General features: G+C 37.7%; 1 protein-coding gene across 1 annotated transcript in view; it reads right to left on the bottom strand.

The window, feature by feature from the left end:
• The window catches only part of SPAG17 (sperm associated antigen 17), a gene marked incomplete at both ends in the record, with an annotated part of 210593 nt that overhangs the window by 118618 nt on the left and 70056 nt on the right, over positions 1-21919 (bottom strand). Inside the window, 7 exons of the mRNA XM_081307538.1 lie at positions 216-328; positions 540-585; positions 1633-1791; positions 5405-5586; positions 7335-7529; positions 9068-9254; positions 21239-21385. Coding sequence (XP_081163664.1) covers positions 216-328; positions 540-585; positions 1633-1791; positions 5405-5586; positions 7335-7529; positions 9068-9254; positions 21239-21385 — 1029 coding nt within the window. The remainder of the gene's footprint in view (positions 1-215; positions 329-539; positions 586-1632; positions 1792-5404; positions 5587-7334; positions 7530-9067; positions 9255-21238; positions 21386-21919) is intronic.

Raw genomic sequence — 21919 nt, 5'->3', positions numbered from 1 at the left:
GAGGAGTATTAAGTGGACTTCCAGAGCATAGCAGAAGACAGAGGATTAAAGCTGCTGATGAAAGCCAACTTTGGTTTTATGAAAAATATTTTAATCTTTGTAACTAAGAATACATTCAGGTATTATGAGTATAATTTTAAAATAGTGTTAAAAGTGGAAATAAAGAGAGATGAAGGGGCTCACTCAAGGTTACCCTCTGGAAAAAGTCCACCCACCTGTTCTAGAATACAATGCAGTATCAGGGGTACAGACATGAATTCCTCTGGGATCGGATTCAGCAAATCATTGTAATATCTCATGTCTACTTCAGTTGTGGTGATGAAAGTCGCTGTAAAATACACAAAACTTTATTGCCCCATTAAGATGTGTTTTCCATTTCTTCCATTAAAATTTCACACATAAATTCAAACAATGACCTTGTACTAATAACATAGGAACTGTCAGTGGAAAGGGAGCTGAAGACATTATGAAAGATAGTCATTACTCTTTAAAGTGCCCTCTCATGATGTTGATCCTCCAGCAACAGATTTCATACATGCCTGGTGGTGGAGCGGCTTTCTTCTTTCCAGGGGTAGAGTGTGGAGTCTGTGTGAAAAATAATGAAAAAGACACACTGAGATATCCAGCTGAGAGGTGCTTTCATTGAATGCTGCTATGATATCAATAGGATTCTGAGATAAAATCATCTAATATGATAGAAGGAAAAGGACTTGTCTGAAGAAGGAAAGAAGGAGTGAAATGGGTGTGGATCCTCGTCAGTTTTTCCTAACAGCCCACTGAGCAACTTCAGGGAAGGTGATAGGCTGATGGTGCACTGAGAGTACAAAATATTTTCTCCCCTGGGTGACATGGAGTCATGCCATCCTCTCCCTTCCAATCAATCCTCCAGTGCTTCTCCACTGCCTTCAGGATAAAACCTAACCAAACTCATTATTAATTCAGCACTAAAGGACTTTCCTGATCTGCCTCCCACCTCTGCAGCTTTAGTATACTGTTGGTCTCCCTGTTGCACAGGCAGCCTGGAAATACTGAACTTCCTGCGGCCTAGGCTCCTGAAGTTTTACTTTGTTCCTGTGACTTTGTACCTTGTACCTCTTTGTCTCTTTCTTGAGAATGTCATGTGTACCTTTCCATCACCAGGCAATTTGCTCAGCTCAGAATTCACATAACCAACCCTCCTCTCCACCCTACTCCTCGTCACACCAGGGGAGATGCCATTTCTCTTTGCTTCTGCTGTGGTCTGAGTTGACAGCTCCTGGCATTCATCATGCCATGTTGCAAAGGCAGTGGCCTCTGACTTCCGTGAGAACAGGGAGTGAGTCTTCACTGTTGCGTTGCCAACACCTTTCACAGTGTTAGCACAGGCACTAAATAAGTGTTGTGATTACTTTTTCAATATCCCTCCTTGCTCTACATGTTGATCATCATTCCACGTGTTGACCAGTGGGTTCCATCCACATCTTTGTGAGGGTCAGAGACCCCACCACTCAGCTCTTCAACATCGTGCCTAGGGGGCTTTTCCTTGTTCCCAAACTTAAATGTTAAATTCCAACCAGCAGTATTACCTCGACACAAGTTTTTATGTCATTTTTCCTTCGGACGCTTGACAAAAGACTTTTGAACCATGCCTACCTCAGAAATCACAGGTTCTAGGAGAGTTTTCTCAGTCACTGCCAGAGGGACATTGATAAGGTTCATGCTTTCCAAGTAATGCTGGTGTTGCCTCTTCCAGTCCAGGCTGTCATACATCAGGCAGGCAATATTTTCAAAAATTTTGGTGCCCAATTCCATCTACAGGTGAGACAATTAATGACAATTGGCTGTTAGTTTCATGCCAGCTACAGGTGAGACGATGAATGACAATTGGTGGTTCGTTTCATACTATTGTAAACAGGTACATGTTTGTGTCCCCCTTGCCAACTAAATCTATCAATAATTTATAGAAAAAAAATCCTTGAGTCCCTGAGTCACACTGGATTCCAGGTCTGGTGACCAAATCTGTATCCCGGAACCCTTCTTTTCTTTCTTTCTTTCTTTCTTTCTTTCTTTCTTTCTTTCTTTCTTTCTTTCTTTCTTTCTTTCTTTCACTAAATAAATACAATCTGGTCAGTAGTTTCTACAGAGTGACTGTTAAGCTTTTGTTATCTCAGTTCCTTAAACATGTTAGTTAATTTGGATATCCTTAGCCAAAGACAAGTGGTAGATGATTTCTTACCTGTCTGTGCAGCTAGCACAATGGAACTGCTTGCTCAGCTTTCTGTATCATCCACTCCAGGATGCTACACAGCGTGTGTGAAAACGATATTTTTTTCTTTCCTCCATGTTTACCTTCTTTTCTTTAACCTGGGCTAACTTTAAGGAAAAGCACTAAAAATCTAAGTAGATTATTGCTTCTACAAAGTCCACAAGTTTTATGGGTTCACAAGCAAGTTATAGGTCAGGTGCTCTTATTACTTGTGCTTTCATTTCCAGGAGTAATTTCCCAGGAGTAGGGAATCTCTGTGATTGTTGTGTTTTCTTGGAAGCCAAGAAGGAGTAAATAGGCTCAACCTATTCCTGAGTTGAAGAGGTAAGGTAGAATGAGAGGTTCCTGTGGAGACGGGGAATCATAGTCTGGCAGAAGCCCAGGGAAGTGCACAGCTCTGCCCGTCATAACACACTGATTCATCTGGATTCATGTGCTCATGCTAAGATAGAGATGTTTTTTGATTAAGCTTCAACCTGGCATTCCTTGCCTAAATGCATAGAAATACATTTTTGTTTGTATTTCTAGGAAATGTTGCAATGCATCTGCCCAGTGATCCCTTAGCTTAACCTAGTTAGTTCATTTTAAAATCAAGCACCAAATGATATGCTAAAGGCCAGCAAATTATTTCAGCAACCGGGGTTTAACTTGAGATATTGCAGATGTTGTACATGAGCAGTTAGCACATCTTGATGGGCATTTATTTGATGTAAACCTTTCGTTACCTTGGCTGAGCAGAAATACAGCCTGCTTGTTTTCAGCCAAGGTTACAAATACTTTCCTCCATCCAGAGAGGAAGAAGGACTCCTTGGCTGGCTCCTATGTTGGCTATGAGGCTGTTATCAACTTATAGATAGATCTGAGAGTGCAACACAATATATGTGGTCTGCTTATACTAGAAGTAGATTCTTTTTTTTTATGTTTATCATGTGGTCCTAAGTTTAAAACAAACTTTTATCTTCACTACTAAGTCCAATGGCCTTCTGAAGTCCAACTTTATTGTTGAGTATTATTCAAGACTCTTCCTTTCCCGTCATCCTGAATAGTGGGCCTTTCACTCACAAACTATGAAGTACACCTTGACTCTAAAACCTTACTGCAACTGGATCCACACCAAAGCGCTGGCATGAATGTGATACTCAAAATTACTTGCAAATCGACTTATAGCAGTGAGTGTGACCAGCTGGGCAGCACAGCCCTAAAGGGCTTTCTAGAGAGCTCAATATCATTGATGCCGGTTGCCCTCATGGCCCAAATGTACATATGGGACATTAAACTGCTAAATCGAAGTCAGGAATGCTTTGTCATAATTAGTAAGCTGATAATACCTTTCGACAAAAAATATTTTTTTCCAAATTTTAATTGTCCTTTAAACTCTTCTCTATAATTGGTAAAAAAGAAAATACAGCCACTATCACATTATTTAAAATTAAATGGTTAAGCTTCTTAATGAATAGAAAGTTGTGAGTAGGAGTAGGAGTAGGAGGCAGAATTTCAGGAAGGGTGCTGGGCCTTTTGAAGTTGTGTTTATATGTCACTGTATGCATATCCATGTCCCTATGATGCAATGGAATGCACTCTCTTTTGAGTTCAATATATTTCAGCTTTTCTCAGTCTGTACCTGGGTAGTAAAAAAGATTCACAGAAGAGAGCTCTCCCTAGTGAAGGAACAAAAGGTACTTGATTGGAGGCTGCCTTAGCATCAATTCCCCAGTTCTTGGTGGGGCAGATGACAGTAGGTCCTTTTCTGAGCTCAGCATTGGGAAGCAGAGAGTAAAAGGGAAGGCAGGAAGACTCTCCACCTCTAGATGAAGGGGCGGAAAGGGGCAAAGGCAAAGTCCAGAGTAACCAGTTTTCCTAAAACTGACTCTGTCACCAGCTACAGCTTTTCTACATCCAGCTTCATTTTGCACCTATAGCCCAAGGCTAATGTTTACTCTGGCAGTTGACAAGTGACTCAAGGGTTCTGTTTCTGCATAGTGACATCTAAGGCTGTATGTTGAGAGTCTTTGCAAGTCAAACACAGTTAACCAAGGCTACTTACTCAAGTCAGAAGCTCCTATTCCCCAGCCTATCGTCACTGCTCTTTGGCTCAGTTACAGGTTTTGAGCTCGCTCCTCTCCTAGATAGTGAGCTTTTTTTGTGTTCCCTGTTTTCAGTCACTGTAGAGACACCCATCTACCATCTCTACCCACTTTGCCCTGTTCCTTTCAGAGCACTGGCTGCATGTAGTCCCTCCCTAACATTCTGCTTCAGTTCCACTCCTTTGATGCTGAAATATATAGCCTGTTTGTTGGGACTGGGGGTCGAGCAGAAAGTGGCAGGAGAAGTTTTCTGCTTCTATCTTTGTTTTAATAATGGAGGGATGCCTGGACACCTTCCATAGCATCCTTGAAAAGTAGTTACTTGAACTTGTTAAAGGGGGAAAAAAAACAACCTCTCATGCATTTGGGATTTGCTACATTTCCAAGTATCTGATTTTTCCCTTTTCTGAATTGACGGAAAACTAGAGTGTGGTGTGCTTCATATAACTCATGGTTCTATGACTAGATCTATGACTCCTGGATCACTGCTTCTCTGGTTCATGATTTTAGTTCTGCCTCCCTGCAGGTTCCTCAATAGCAGGGGTCAATAGATGTCCTCAGAAAATTTTGCCTGTTAATTGTTGGGCCAGAGGTCAAGTCATCCTATTAGGAAAGAGCTTATTGGTCAAATAAGGTAAAAATATAATTTTGGCGATAAAAGCAAGGGTTTAGAAAAACAATGTTTGAACTAATATATCTGTGATATATGAGAGAGGTAATACAATTAACTATACAATTTACTACTTTCACAATCAATATATATTAACATTTTAATTACCGCCTAGAACATTATTGAGATATGAAACAATGCCATGTACCACTAAATAAAAGAAACACCAATATTTATCTTCATATGCTACATCTTATTCTTTATCACTAGTTTATATGCTAAAAGCTACGGAATCAGATTATAATTGCAACTGGGCATTCAGTGTTATCCTTGTCCTGAAAATGAAGGAGCCTATCACAACATGTTGCATAGGTGCTCAGTAAATATCAACAGAATGAGTGAATGGGGCAAATGGACCAGGGTCACATACCAAACCCACACACCCTCACTGACAAGTGTACTAACCATCATCTTGTTGTCTGACCAGTCAGAAGGAAAATTGGCTTCTTTGACCATGTATTCAAGTCGGGCGACATCAAAGAGATTTGTTTCAGGTTTCTCGTTATTCAGGATTGGTTCCAAGTACTTCCAAAAAATTTTGAGTTCTTTTGTGGTGTTTTCTTTCTTCATATTTTCAGCTTCTTTATCTAATAATAGCAACATGTTTTACTACAAAATGAGAGTACTGAATTTCTTCCCACTTCAACTGGAAAAGTGAGTCATGGGCATTGCAAGATATCTATACTATATCAAGAAAAAGAAAAAAATGTAATTTGGGGAAGTTTTTGAAACCGGACAATATAATTATGAAATCAGAATATTTTGAGGTTGATATTAAAGTGAGCTTATTCACCTTGATTTTATAGTTGAGGCCCAGAAAGATTACGATGAGGACACACATTTTGGAAGCTAAATATGCTCAGTATTCTTATCACTTTGAGATTGCATCTATACAGGACCAGTTTTTCTGGCAAATCACTTTTTGACCATATTTGGGTCTGCTATGTAACTGTTAAAAACATAGTTGATTCACTTCTCCTTCTCACATGGCTAAACAAACTGGATGAGTGATTTGTGCTTTAGTTAACTTTTTGTTCACATTAAAACAGCTACAGACTCTTCTTCAGGCATTTGTACCCTGACTGGAACATAATGACAGATTTTGATAAAGTTCTACACGAACATTTGTCTAAAACATTTACGCTTGTTCTATCTGTAATTGAATAGTAGGTTTCTACCACTGATAGAAATAGTAGGTTTCTACCATTATAAAGTCTATTTTTTATGTTAATTTATTTTTATTCATTAAACATTTATGGAAAGACTATATTTGGTACTTATGTGGCAGTTTTTTTCACCAGCTTCACTGAGAAATTATTTAATGTAACTAGCCTTTGAGATAGTCAGCAGTAACCTGGGATTGAATCTCAATTCTTTTATTTAATAGCTACCTCTAGTCTGGGAGTCCTTTTTGGTGAGATGGAAATAATAAAACGTACTTCCTCAGGATGTTGAGCAAGTGCATGAATCAATGCACTTAATAAAGACGTTAGCGCTAAGCCTTGTCCTAAGACCTGTGCCCAGTAATGATAGCTATTATAATCAGGGGTAGTGATTTCTGACGTTGAAAAGCAATTGAAAAAAAAAACATAGTGTTACAGAAATTGGTATGTGGCTGTATAAGTTAGAAAGCTCTGTGCAAATATTATTAATAAACAGCAGTGAAAGCAACACATATGGCAGAAAGAGCTGGGATTTTTGGAAACACAGGCTTGCACTGAATCCCCATTCTGCCGCTGAAAGTACACAGTAGCTTTCTGTTTCTTTCCCACAGAGGTGGTCTAGCACAATTCCCTGAGTTGAAGACCCGAAGGCTCAAAATGACTGAATGGCAATATGGTTGGGATCTTATCCCATAAGTTTGAATTCTCAGGACAGGATGGTAGAGTGCCCCCTCTGACTTATCGCAATAAACCAGTAGCAGAGTAGGGCAAGAATCCAAGGCTGGGACCTCGCTTGGGTCATTTGGTGACTTGTGGTTTTTACAAGAACATTATCAACAGCAATCCACCCAGAGTATACTTTGGGTAAAAGTTAGAGATCAAAAGTTCCTGAGAACTGTAGTTGCATAACCAAATTTTCTGACTTGCAGTCTGGGTTTTTTTTTTTTTTTTTTGTGTGGCTACAAAGGGGAATAAACACAGGGTATGATTTTAATTTGCAAAATTTACGACTCTTGGCTGATACATGCAGAGTCAATAGCAAATCAAAGCCTTGAAAAGATTTAATAATGTATGTATTATAGGACTATGTTTTGGACAGCAGATTGCATTTGTACTTTAAGGACAGCGGGTAATGTCGAAAGACTCAGTAAGTTGTGTAGCAGACTGCATACCTTCTGGCTGAAGAAAAACTTCCTGCTGCTGGCTAACTGTTGCCAGGTGTGTCTGCAGAGGTTCATAATTCTCTGAAGATATTTTAATCACGCTGGTTATGGGAATGCCAAGCTCAGTCATAATGGCTAATAGCTGAGGATTGTTGAAGCCAACAACAATAATGTAATGTTGGGCACCATCATCTGGCTCATCGTCTGTTCAAAATACCATAAAGAAGAGCAGCCATCATTGTAAAAGAGAACAGGTTGTGCTCAGCCAGTTCAATGGCTATATACATTATACATGCATTTATAATCCCTCCCGCTTGCCAAAAAAATGGTCTTGTTGGCTGGAATGCAGTAGTGTTGACTGTTTTTCATTACTGACTTTCCAGTAAGAAGATTGTGGCCATTTTACAAAATATTAAATCACTTTTTCAAATGAGACATAGGTGTAATAGGAGGACAAACATACGTGAGGCCTGTGGTCATGAAAAACGTGTGCTTGGGTTTTGTCAGAGTTTAGCCTCTAGTAACTTCTTCTTTTTTTTTTTTTTTTTTTTGGTTCTAATCTCTTTGGAGCAACATCTGGCTTTACTCCTGAATTACAAGTAGCTGCAGTTTTGTGGTATTTTATAGGTAGAGGTGTTTACAGGAGAGGGAAATATTGAATATGGACGTGTTTGCTACCAAAGTTATGTCAGTGATTGTGAATTCTGAGGATTGGTTGTGTAGCAACTATACATTCATCACATTAAATTTTTTAAAAATACACATTTTCTCTATTTTTTTCCTAGATATAAGATTCATATTAACAAATGAGCTTATCTGAGAATGTGATATTCTGGGGGGTGAGAATCATTGTCATACTTTAATACTGATAATGCATGGCACATAAAAACATTGCATTCTACAAGAGCCCATTAAGACCAGTTTATGAATAGTACAACAGATGCACAACTTTCCATTTTTATGTAATGATTGTTCTTCTGTCACTCAACAAGTCAGTGCTGATTTTGCCCATGAACTCTGTATCACTGCTTCTTGGTCTAGGGTACGTAGAAGAGAGCCACGGGAGATAACTGATAATGGATATGAAAGTTTACTGCCCCCTCCTTTAAATATGATGCAGACTTAAAACTGTTCAAAAATAAATCTATTAATTGAAATAGGTAAATAAATAAATAAAATGCAGATAATAACAAGTAGTTCCCTTTGGGTTTAGGGGAGGCAGCAATGAATCACTAATACCTGCCCAGGATAAACCATTTTTATGTTGATAATTTAAGATTAAAGAAAATTCTAGATGCTCTAATTAGGAAAAAGTGATAATGGGAGAAGTTGGAGTCAGGAAGTTCAAATTAAGTGGCCTGATTTCATTTCCACTGTGTTTCACCCTCCACAACACTCACTTTTCACTTTGTTTTACTTTCCTTTATGTTCCCAAGAAGATCATCTGCTCCTTGGTGGCACAATCAGCTCACTATCTCACTCCTCATCTGTGCTATATAAATGTACCCAGTGAGACCCATGCTACATAATATGTTTGCTAAAAACATAAATGAATTGCAAAATAGAAAAAAACTTTCCTCTTAGAGTGTCATGGAAAGTTAAGTGATTTATGGTTTTATCAAGAATGAAAAGGCTGGAAAAGATTGAGCATAATTATCCGAATGATTTCTCAAGTATGTCACACGCGGTAAAACAAGAATCAAAAGGCAAAAGGCAACCAATAGAAGCAGCGCCTTGCTGACCGATGTATCGGCTGGTTTCGTCCTCTTCTCCCCTCCGCTTCAGCTCTGTGGTCTTCTTCACTGTTGTGTTGACCTCGGGCTGATCCTTGCCCTTTCCTTTAGCAACTTTGGCATTTGGGGGCTTCTTCTCCTTGGGAGATTTGGCTTTCCCTTTGTCCTTTTCGATCTTAACTTTGTCATCTGTTACCTGAAAAGAGAGAATACTTTTTTTTTTTCTTTTAACTCCAAATCACACAGTGAGCAAGCGATTCAATATCAGGTGAATTAATCCTTTATTTCAATCCATCATTATTTACTCATTTTTTTTCTCTCTTTTTTTTTTCATTCTTCAAGCCAGGATAGTGGGGATTAGTGGGGATTCCAGTTTGAACCTAGGGTGTGATGAGGCACATCTATGCATGAAGGACTGGAGGGGTGGGTGCCAGGAAGTTGCTCAAAGAGCCTGGAGGGAGACAGTTCATCCTACCAGAGACTGTGGCCTAAGAAGCCACTTCAGATGTTTGGAGGCAGAACCAGGAGGATGGCACTGAGTATGTTGTGGTGTGGGGAATTTAGGTTCATCTTCTAGCCCAACCCTGGGGAGCTCCTGCCTGAGTTTCAGAGAGAATTGAGTTTGGTCATAAAATACAAACACAATAAAAACTAAAAATACAACAGGGAAACAGAAAGAGTAGAAGAGTAGTTACTTTTTTATCCCTAAAATCTCCTTGACAATGTTTTTCATAGTTTAAGTAACGTATTGCCCATTTTTAAAGGCGAAAAGATCCTTTTGGGAACCTAGCACTAACAGATTGTTTTTATTATAATCCTACTTAAACATACAGACATATCTTAATGGTTGTTTTTTGATACATTCAAAGATGGGATCAGCACAAAACATCAGTTGGTTGTTTGGAATGTTCTTAGATCATGTACCATGTGAAGACCCAATGTTCCCACCATTTTTTTTTCTTTTCAAACAATTGCCAAAAAATTTGTGCAGTATTAAATGATATAATTATGCTTCCAGTGTACAAGTTTATAAATACAAAGCATTTATTATCATTAAAATAATATGGCAGAACCAGATCATAAGATGGCTATTCAGAAGATCTAGAATATGTTTATATTATTATTTTTTCCACACTCAACTAAACTGAAAATAAAAATAATTAAAATTATTGTATCAATATCTTGGACTCTGATGTCTGTTTCTCTAAGGTAATGAGAACTAAGTCTGAAAAACTAAAAGACGTGAGAGATGGGGAAAGGAGAAGATGTGACACTTTGGCAAACCAGTTAACAGAATGTGACAGAGAAGACAGGGGAGAAGCTGTCCTCCTATCCAGGTTGTTTCTGGCTGTCAAGGGTTCCAGAGCACCTGGTTCATCTTTGGTACCAGAAGTGATGTTGGTGGTGCCCATGAGTCTCTGTGTGTGCCTAGCACCTTGGCTCTTGTGGTGGCACAACTCCACTGTTCCCAGCACCTGCTCCTCAGCATCAAGAGGAGGTATCTGAAGAGGCTGCAGGTGTCACTCACAGCTTTGGCTAGGAGCAGGTACAGGCTAGGAAAGGGCCCCCTCATTTCTGGTAAATGAAGAGAAGTTCAATGTGGATCTAATAGTGACTCACAGTAAGGTGTTGGCGTGGTGGAGGATAGATTTCATATACATTTTGCATGTTGAAAATGCAGGGATTGAAAGATTAGGTAGGAGCATGAGTAAGCTGGCACATTAAAGATAATTCCCTGGATTTTAGTTTGAGCTACTAGGTGGTCGATGGTGTCACTTATAGAGATAGAGAAGATTAGGTGAGAAATGGGTTTAACTGAAAGTGGGAAGACTGTTAAGAGTGATCAAGTTACATAGGAGATGCCCCTTTGATCTGAAGGAAGAAATTGAAAACACACATTTTCTTCTCAGTTGCAAATTCAGGAGTGGGCAGTGCATAGGTGGAAGTGTGAAGACGTGAATGGCCTTGGGTGAGTATTCTTGAGAAATACAGGAACTGAACCTGGGATCCTGTTGGAAGCTCTAACACAAATAGGAGGAAATGCCGGCAGAAGAGACAGAGAAGTAGCTAAAAGGCAGGAGAGGAATATATAGTGTGAAAACAGAGAACCACAGGACCAAGAAGGACCAAAAGATAAGTGGTGGAAATTGTGGATAACATTGTGGAGTGTGGAGACATGCTGGGTGTGGAGGTAGTTAAAAAGGAGGCAGAAACAATAGGGAGCCCACAGGGCACAACTGTTTTGAGAAGTTTGCTCATGGAGGGAACCAGGCTCTGTGTCACCCAATAGAAAAGTGAATGGAAGGCGTTTGAGGTCAAGGTGTGTATGTCTTTGTGTGTGTGTGTGTGTGTGTGTGTGTGTGTGTGTGTGTGTGTGTAAACAGAATATGCTATGTTTGCAACCTGATGGAATGATCCAGTAGAGAGACCCTGAAGATCTGGGGAAAACCTTGAGATGGGCAGATGGAATGAGACCAAGAGAATGTGTAAATAACTGGACATTGAGAGGAGGAGAGACAATTTTCTAGTTTAAAAAGAGCAGCAAGGAGAGGATGGCTGGCCAGAAAGGGAAAGGTTTTGATGGTGTAGAGAGAATGTTTTAGTTTTTCAAATAAAACCACAAGGTGAAGTCAGCAACTGGGATGAGGCAGGTTAAAAGGTAGATGGTTTGAATAGGAAGGTAGTGTAAGAGTCATCTCAGAGAGGGGGTTGCAAGTGTATTAAAGAAATGCAGCAGAACTCTGCCAGTCTTGAGACCATCCTGAAAATTTTGAGTTTGCTAATTTAAGGTGAAACTAGTTTGCTGAGTGACATGTATGCCTGCAGTTACCTCTAGCTTCTTGAGTACAGGCGTGAAAATCATGGATCATTGAGTTGGTCCTGGGAGAAGTTTTGCAAAATGATTGTGACAGAAGTTGAGAAGAGCAAGGGAACTGGAAGTTTGTAAAGGAATTGTTATACTGGACCGTGGAGCCTAAGCTGAACAAATAGCTGAGGTGACGATGGACAGGTCTGGTGGGATCCATGGATGAGAAGTTAAGATGTGGTTGAAGAAATTTTGTGGGGCAGATATTGGGTCACAGAAAGAGGAAAGGAGAGGAAATTTCCAAGGTTGGAGAATGGGAGATTTCAAGACTTCAGTGATGACAAGTCTCATAGTATGTCCATGGAAGTCAATGGCCTAGGTGGAATGAAGGCAGTGACCTTTTGTCACAATTTTAAAAAACACTAGAAAAGAAGATCCAGATAGGAAGAGAATGGCAGTGATCATTCAAACGTGTCCAGGGCAGACGATATCCTGATAGACTGATAGGAGGGTTTGGGAAACCCAGGAGGTACCCTATGGTCTGGGGACTGTTAGAGCTATAAAGGATTAAGTTTATCTCCTCTAGTTTAGACTGGAGGTTCTTGACATAACTCTCTGAACTTGACTTCCTATAACTTGTCTATGGGGAAAAAACTTACAATTAAGACTAAGGCGTATGTCCTATAAAACTGACCGTAGGGGGCTGGGGATGTGGCTCAAGCGGTAGCGCGCTCGCCTGGCATGCCTGAGGCCTGGGTTCGATCCTCAGCACCACATACCAACAAAGATGTTGTGTCCGCCGAGAACTAAAAATAAATATTAAAAATTCTCTCTCTCTCTCTCTCTTCCCTCTCTCTCTCTCTCTTTAAAAAAAAAAAACTGACGGTAGTATTCATAGCAGGACATTAGCAAAGAGCTAGTCACGATTTTCATTGTCGTTATTATCATTGCTGCATTGCTGTTTACAGAGTTCTTATATAATAGATATTGCATCTTATTAAGTCTTTACAACAGCCAAAATGAGTAGAGCATTATTCGTATTTTACAGAGGAGGAAACTCAGGCTTAGTGCAGGCAAGTAATAGTTGAATCTAAAAGCTCATTTTCAATAGGTCCATAGAGCATGAACTGGAGCCCCTGAGTTGGATTAGCCTGTAGGCACTGATGAGATCCCTGCAGGATACTCTAGTGGTAAGTCCTGGGGGTTACATACTCTAAGGTGCCCTGTGTAGTTCCCTGGGAGGTAGCTGGCCTTGCCACAGAGAAGTCCTGACATCAACATCAAAATTCACCAGAAATTTTGACAACTGCAATTTTAAGTAAAATCTCAGAGTGATCTTTTGCTCTGAGAAGAAGAAACCATTGTAGGTTAAATTATTTTAAACTTCACCTGGAAGAATAAAGATGTATTCATTTTATGCACTAATTCTTGCTTTTCGTCACTTCACAGAGTATGGTGGGAGTTTTGTAAAAGGTGTTTTGGTTTGTTGATGGAGTTCTGTTAGTTAAGGAGCTCCCTGGGTCTTTTCTCTTCTGAGCCTTCTTGGGATTCTAGGGAAAGGAGGACTGACCATAACCAAAACTTCAAAGTAAGTGGTAAACTTTAGCAGCATAGTCTGGTGATGCTCTATGAGAAGGGCTTTCCAGACATTGCCTTTTTAATTAAAAAGACAAAGCAACCTCTAAGATATGTAACTTTATTTCCATTGTATAAATTAAGACAAACAGTCTGTCCTAACATGCACAGTTCTGGTAGAGACTGGTTTGACTCCAGACCCTCAACTCATCTTGGTCTAATGCTTTCTCGCCTGTCCCAGCTTCTGATATGCTCTCCCAACTTCTTTTTCCTGCTTGTCTATCTTCCCTCTCTCCGGTCTCTGCAGCACACTTTTCCAAATGTCACCTACTCTTCCTGTTCACTGCCTTCTTCTTCTTCCTCTTTTTCAGCTTTTGCATTTCTTAGCAAGGTCAAACTTGGAAAACTGAAGAAAAGTATCTTTAAACTAATTTCCATCAACACTGAGATGCTATCGAGCTCATAAAAGTATTTTTAAATCTCAGAAATCTTGATTTGCTTCTTTCAATGCCTCTGTTATAAAAATAACCTTATTACAATTAGAAAAAATAGAAAGAATTTAAAAAATCAAAATTTCTGTCACCTAGAAAGATGAATGATGAAGATATTTGATGAATTCTTTCAAATTCATTTTATGCATAATTGTCATCATTCTTTCTATACAACTTACTGTCTAGTGTTTCCCATTTACAATAATGAGTTTTCAATTGGTGAAATTTCAAGAAATCTTTCACAGAAATTGTACAGAAGAGAACAGAAGCAGAAAGAAGCACCTGGGTCTTTCTGACTTCAGGTCCAGGCAGAGATGTGGTAGATTTCTGAACATTTTCCTTGTCCTTTCTGCCCTTTCTTGGATGGCCTCAGAGGCGTTCTATTTACTCTTTTATACCCATTCTGTTCCTCATTTCTCTCACCCTCCCCATTCAAACTAACCCAGTCATGGCCCCTCTGGCTACGGGCACTGATAGACTGACCCCTAAAATTCTACGTTGGTCCAAAGGTGAGACATCCTTTTCTATTGCCTTCCCTTTCTGTCTCATTCCGGGTAAGCCCCTCCCATCTCTGTGTTCAAATCTTGGGATTTGGGGGTCGGGAAGGTTAGAACCTTTAGGCAAGTGTTCAGCAAAGCTGACGCCTAAATCATAGACTAAAGTTTGTTTACACAAACTCTTCCTCTGGCCTTTCTTGCTTCTGGAGAACATGGAATACATGCTCCCATCCCATGGTCATCTGCTCACAACTTAAAAATCGCAGAGAAAACTCTTGCCAATTCAAGTCAAAAATATGAGAAGGGAGTATCCCCAAATGTCCTTCTCTCCACCATGTTTGGGGAACACATGTTCCCAGCAAATGAAGGGAGGGTCAAGTTCATTACAGAATACATTTTCTTTAAAACGCAACATGTAAGTAAGCATCTGGATGCCTCCTACTGTGAGAAGGCTTTGGATAGGCACACCACTCAAGCTAAACAGCAGATGTGGTGTCTTGTATTAGCAATTACTAAAAATAGGGTCAGCATTTCATATACTTAGTTGAGCATCAAATGACATCTACCTAGAATCTTCTCAAATTAATATAGAAAAATAATTCTCCTTTGTAATAAAGCAGAGTAACCCAGTTACTTGGCACTTATGTCAAAATTCAAGTATAACTGATAGAGATTAATTCTCCCATTCCTCACTAAGAATAGGAAACTGATGATAAAGAGCTATACTTCATCTTATTCCTATAGTTAATGAACTTACATATTTATGCATAACTATTATATGTGATCTATAATACAATTTCCTTACAAAAATATTATTAAGAATATGGATAAGAAGACATTTTCATGGAAGCTGCAACAAATTCCATGACAGACTGGGTCCTGAGTGCGCTTACAGTATTCTTTCAAGATATCATTCTCTCTCATAAACAGCTATTCTACTGGTCCCAGATGATAGGGTCCCAAAATATGGTCTTAGAGAATATGTATGGAATTAAATAAGTTTGAGAAACAGGTTAAACAATATTAAACAGATTTATTTTCACAAAATTCTCCAATTTTAATCAGCTATGTGTAGTTAAATTTCCAAGACTGTATGTAATACACAGCGATTTCCAAGTGCATTTGCTCAGGGTGTTTTTTTTTTTTTTTTTAAATAGAGAATTGGGTCTAAATGGTCTAAGAATCTACTTTGGAAACACAAGGTAATGGGAACATTTTTGGGGTCTAATTAATCCATTTCTAAAAACCTATACTAAGGAAATTATTGAAAATATTGAGAATTACATACCACAGAGCACATTGTTTATTCCAAAAATATGTAAATAACTTAAATGTTCAACAATAGAGGCATAATTGAGAAAAGTATGGCAATCTATGGAATGCCCCACAGAAAATAGTGATAGATGTGGTATGTGAATGAGTAAAAATTGTGACGTGTTTCAACTGTAAAAATATGGATTAAAAATGTTTTTATAAATATTACAACTATGCAAAGAAACAGGACAATAGAAGGAAGCATACCAAAATGTCAACATTAATATCAATAGGATTATGACATTGTGAATGTTATGTATTTTCTTTTTATTCTGTTACCTATCTTCTTACCCCCCTCATTTTCTGTCCCATGCCTCCACTGAATAGACAAATATAATGCATGAAGTTTAAGAATTTGCTTCTCCAGAGAGATGTTATGGTATAGTAAATATAAGCTTATACAGTTATTGGCTTCATGTGACGAAACAATATAATCTTTAGAACCCCAGAACATGTTCTGAGATTCTTCACTTGCCATCTTCAGGGTGCAGTTCCTAATTCAAAGATTGAGAACATGGCCCTAACTGTGGTGGTGGTGGTGGTGGTGGTGGTGGTGGTGGTGGTGGTGATGAGGGGGTCTGATGTCTATCTGATGTCTGCTTCCTGTGGATCCCATGTGGCTCTGAGAGATGTTAATGCCAGGTCAGCCAGTGCTATCCATGTCACCATGCAGAAGGGGAGGGAGAAGATATGAGGGCATCTGAATTAATTTCAAAAAGTCTCCTTCTAAGCGGTTCTCCAGAGACTTGGGTCATTTCTGGGCAAGGAGGGTGGAAATGGAAATTAAGTCAGAATTGCCTTGGGCATTGGTGGTTGGTTAGCTCAGTGGCTTTCATCTTTGTTGAGTTTGCTCCTTTTCCTTGTCTACTGTCTCTACATTTTACCTCAGTCTGTTGTGTGCAATGTTAATTAATGGGACCAGACAGTTGTTGGTAGATGGCTAGGCAAAGCCATCCTGTCCCATGGGGAAACATCTCTTGGGCTTCATTCAACTGCTTGTGAGCCCAGAGAGCCATTTCATCATTACTGAGACATGCTTGGGAGAGGTATGCACATTAGTTAAGTTTGCAGTCTGAAAATTTTGGGTCTGAATCCCAACTCCATCTCTGGGAGTACTTGTTTGGCCTTGGGAAATTACTAAGCTTTTCAAACCCTTGGTTTCACCATCTGCAGATTGGGAGTAATTCTCATAAAATTATTTAAAGGATTAAATGATACAACATGTGTCAAAAGCTTAATACGGTGGCAAACCATCAATAACAGCAGCTAACTTTTGTTATTAGCTACTGGGACTTAAAAATACTACTCTATTTAAATTATGTGTTTCTTTAAATTTTTCTAAAAGTCCATAAAATGTTTTTATTAATAAAAATCAAAATTAGGAGAGCACTACTCTCTTTTACAGATAAGCCAGCCAGGGAGTCATTTATTATTTCCCGTGAATGATCGGGTTTTGAAACTCCTTAGATCCAACGGTCATGTTGCTAGTATCTGCATTTTGGTAATCCAGCCCCCAAGAATTCCATCCAGTTAGTGAGGCAAGTTATTCCTTTCCTGAAACCACACGGGTCCCTCTAAACCGAGTTCCTGCTCTTCCTCTGTTTGATTTCTTAAAATAGTTCCTGAAGATTTTAACCACAACTGAATCAAAACTAACCAGCCTGTAATTTCCTGGTATGTCCCTGTGGCCTTTCTTTTCAAACAAAACACACGCAAAATATGGCATTGAGTTGGCTGATTTCCAGCGTTTCAGGGTTTGACTGGAGTAAGCTGGAAAATGTCTGTGAAAGCTACTCTCATTTGTCTTCCTTACTCTGTTGAGGAGGCTCTGAGTTATTAGTAGCTATGTTATGTTGTGTTATCAAACTTATTTATCAGATAATTTTAATTTTGAATAGTTTTAAGAAAAGTTTACCAAATACTTTCTGTTCATAATTCTTTATATCCTCTTCCTCTTCAATTTTTGTACAAAAGGACACGAGACAACTCTATGACACATACAAGCTATAAAGAGAGAGAGAGCTGTTCTTTTATATAGAAGGTGTGCTTTCTAAAAATTACAAGAGAATATGGGCTGAGTATTTGAATTTATAAATTAAAACACAATATATTTGGATTTTTTTTTTTTGTAAAACCAATGCAAACTATTCTTGAATTCAACTCAGAGGCATAAAACTAGTTTGGCCAATTATTTACATGATGAATGATTTTTTTGTATTACAGTCATTTTTCTTCTACTTTTTAAAATGAATAAATGTTTTCTTTAGCTAAATTCTCAATGTGTTTTGTTTTTAAATAAATGTTCATAATTGATACGTAACATAAAAGTTGGAGTTAAAAAGAAACAAAAATGTGAGTGAAAATGAAAATTCCAATAAGTAATTAAAATGTGATTCAGAATAGAAACTAAGCAATTTATCTTAAAACCATGATGAACATTCTGAGAATATGTGTGCCCATTACATTGTTACTCTAAATGTTTGTTGAATTAATGAGTTGAGAACAGATTAGTAATGATAAAACTAAAACTGCAAAATAAATGTTCAGATAATGACCTAAGGAAAATTCATTCCTAAGCAAACTGCTCTTTTATTAAAAAAGAAATAATAAAATCTAATTTGAGATTTTCATTCCTAAGCAAAACACCCTTATTAAAATTTTAAGAAATAATAAAAAAATCTAACTAATTTAGGATTATTTTACAAGAGGCAGATTCAGAAATTCTGAAATACTAAAATATATTTACAGAATATGGTATACATATTTGGAAGTAAGTGATGAGGAGTTATATCAAATAGATACATTTTTTCAAATAGATTCAACTTATTTCCTATTAGAGGCTGGCATTTGTGTCCTTCAGATTCCCATGCTAAAGGCTTTGAAACTGTTCTCGAAAGTCTCTTTCCTTGTATTTTTTAAGATATTAATTAGCCAGCAAGCTTTCTCGCAAAGCAGAAAGCAAAAGCAATGCTAAGCATACGCCAGAGTAAAGTTTTCTAAGTTATTCAACTTACTGGAGTCTAAAATAACATCTTCATCGTATTTGGCAATTGAAACTATTATTTGTCATTTAGTTTTAAGAAAAGTTTTTATCTATTAAAACAGGATCAAATATATAGGATGTATCACATTTGTTCTCCTGGGGAAAAAGAATAGGAAGCTACTTATATTAGATATTTTTGTCCTTGCCTTCTCCCTAACAGTTTCTATAATTGTCACTATGGATACTTTTAAAGCATTCATTCTTAAAAATACAATTCTGAAAATTAAACCCAGAAGATAGAAAACAATCTCTGGTTGTGCAAAAGTAACCAATATGACGTGATTAGCATTTGAAAGGAAACACCTATATAACCTTCTTGTTGTGATTCAAAGCCGAAGCTTCAGTTCCTTGCCTTGGAGGAATCACAGAATCTTGTCCTAGGCTCAGGAAAGAGGAAGAGGTTGAGTAAAGTCTTCTTTCCTTTTCCCTTTCTTTATTCATTTTCTAATGCACAGCATGATATCAGTTTTACATACTTTATTTTTCTTTCTGCCAAACCCAGGGCTGATAAGCATTAACCTCAATTGTTCCAACTGACCTCTTAGGCAGAGTTGTTGAAATGAACATAGATTACATCATTTTGCAAACAAGTCCTTTCATCTCTCCTTTCTAAGAGCACTTTCTGGAGAGTATTCTATTCCAATCAGTTTTCATCAATTTATTTAGCACCTACTCATATGGTTTTGACTCAAAGATTTGGGGGCTGGTGCATTGGGGACCCAAAGTTAAGATGTTAAATTGGATTATGTAATTGTTGGCTCTTAATTGCTTAGAGTTCTCTTACTGGGTCTAATACATTTTTCCTTCAATATTTGGAGTACAAGCCCCAATTCCTTGTGACTTGCATATTTTCAACAAATGAATTAATATTATTTCCCTACCATTAGAATCTCATAACAGTATTATTATAGCTCACAATTCAAAGACTTGCTGAAAAAAAATAATAGTGCAAGAATATTATTATATCATTGCATGCTTTAAAAACTTTCCTAAGCAACCAGGATATTGTTTATTGTTACTTAAAGTTTGTTAGCCAAAATCAGTAAACTACTCCTATAAAAAATAATTATTGACTTAAAATCGGTGGCAAACAAGTAAATTGACACTTTTTAGCATGCTATTTATAGGTATTGTGGGAAAGTACAAAACACATAGAAAATGCAGGAATTTTCACAAGACTTGCAGTCTACTTTTTATAATTCAGATTTCCATATGACATTGGAATTTAAATAGGCAAGACTAGATGTTACTGTACTAGTTTCAGATTTTCCAATTTTTCTTCTGCCAAGTCTTAACTTTCCTGAGTATTTCTTAAGGTACATATCTTTTGTACATGATGGAAAGAGCTTCAATAGATGGAAAAGTATAACATTGACTGTATTCATATGAGCAAAATTTTCCTGGAGATAGAATGTGCTACACTAATGGAGGCTATATGGGGAATATCTTTGAAAAACTTAAAATCCTTACATTGCAAACGGAAAGTGGTATTATTACTATTATTGCTGTCTACAATTATCCTGTCAAGAGCCCAATTCAAATAGGAAACCCAGATGAGGGGGTCTTGTAAAGGTGAAGAAGGTATTATTGGGGTGTATTCACTTTTTTCTTTTTCTGTTAATTGATTTTGCATCTTCCACTTAAGATCACAAAGAAATGACATGCAAATTCATTTCCTATACATATGTGCATGCACACAAACACACACACATTACACATGTATATACAGAAGAATTTGGCTTTCCAAAACTAGTTCAGCCTCACTTGGAAAATTAAGAAAAGCATTTTTATTTTGAGAAATAATCATTGCAAATAGATTTGAACCTGGCATCACTTTGTTAAAAGTATCTTAGAATATTTTCAGATGCAAATGTGAATTTTTTTTTAAAAAAAAACATCGCTTTCTGTAGGCAAATTAAATTTAAAAAATCCACATGTGAATAAATTATCAGATGTTTGATATGAAAATAGACGGTCACTTTATTATGAAGGTGCAGATATGCCTACTATTTTAATAGGCATTCCTCAAATCAGAATTAACTATTTAAATTATTTTATATGATACTCAATAGGATATTCAATAGGATATCATGTAAAATAATTTAAATGGTGAGATTCTGACTTGATAGTTTTTTTCCCCTTTTATACATTTCCTTCTCCTGACTCCCATTTCCTGAATTCCTTCCTTGCTGCAATTATATAAATATACTAGCACAAAAACAATCCTTAGCATTTGTTCTTGATACTGTCATTTTCGTATGTAGGGGGGATTTATTTTTAATGGATTCAGCCTAATTCCTCTAATAGAACTGTGGATAGCCTTTCCCCTAAGAAGGAGAGGTGACAGCTGAATTTGCCTGGTAACACTTAATGGTGGCTTTAAGAAGAAAGGAAGTGCTTCTGTAAAAACCTGGCTCAGTTTCACTCACTGCTTGTCCTCTGTAGATGACCTACCGTGCCATACGGTACCTTCTTTTCATTTTCCCGTCTCTGTTGGTCTTTTAATTTAATCTGGAGAAGTTGGAATTTCAAGAGTTTTCCTACCAGTGGTAGGGTTAAATTTTCTCCACTGTCCATAATTGTTTTCGCTGCCACTAACACCTATGAAGAAATACAATTATTAGGAAAAGTGACATTTTATAACCCTTTGCCACAGTCTGTTGATTAAAAGAAAAAGGGCATTTTATGTTTTGTAATATTCATCTTACTGCTAAGATAGATGCCTTAATAATAATAACCAAAAAAAAAAAAAGACAAGAAAAGAAAAAAGAAAAAAAATACCAAATGCCATTGAGAGGGGCATTTACCTACCCTCTACTTTAAATAGGTTGGGCAGCCTGAATATCAACTTTCCCCCCCAATAACGTAGAGTGCTTCCCACAGTGGGGTCAGACTCAAGACTTCCAAAGAAGCTCAGAGTTAAGACAGGTAGGTTCCATTTGGGGAATGACTGACGGGTCACCTTCAGGGTACAGAAAGTCTTTTGTTGTTTGGCGTAGCCAGTAGTCCAAACTGTCAGACTTTGACTGATTAGGACATTATAAATTAAACAGGGTTTTTATAAAAGTGGAAATGACTATGTTAGCAGTCTTTTATTTCTCGGTGACCAAATTCGAATGAAAGATAAAAGCTGCT

This window comes from Spermophilus citellus, assembly GCF_964194105.1.
Source record: "Spermophilus citellus genome assembly, chromosome: 9".
NCBI lineage: Eukaryota > Metazoa > Chordata > Mammalia > Rodentia > Sciuridae > Spermophilus > Spermophilus citellus.
Note: the sequence above shows the minus strand (reverse complement) of the source record. Positions and strands in the feature narration are given on the sequence as shown.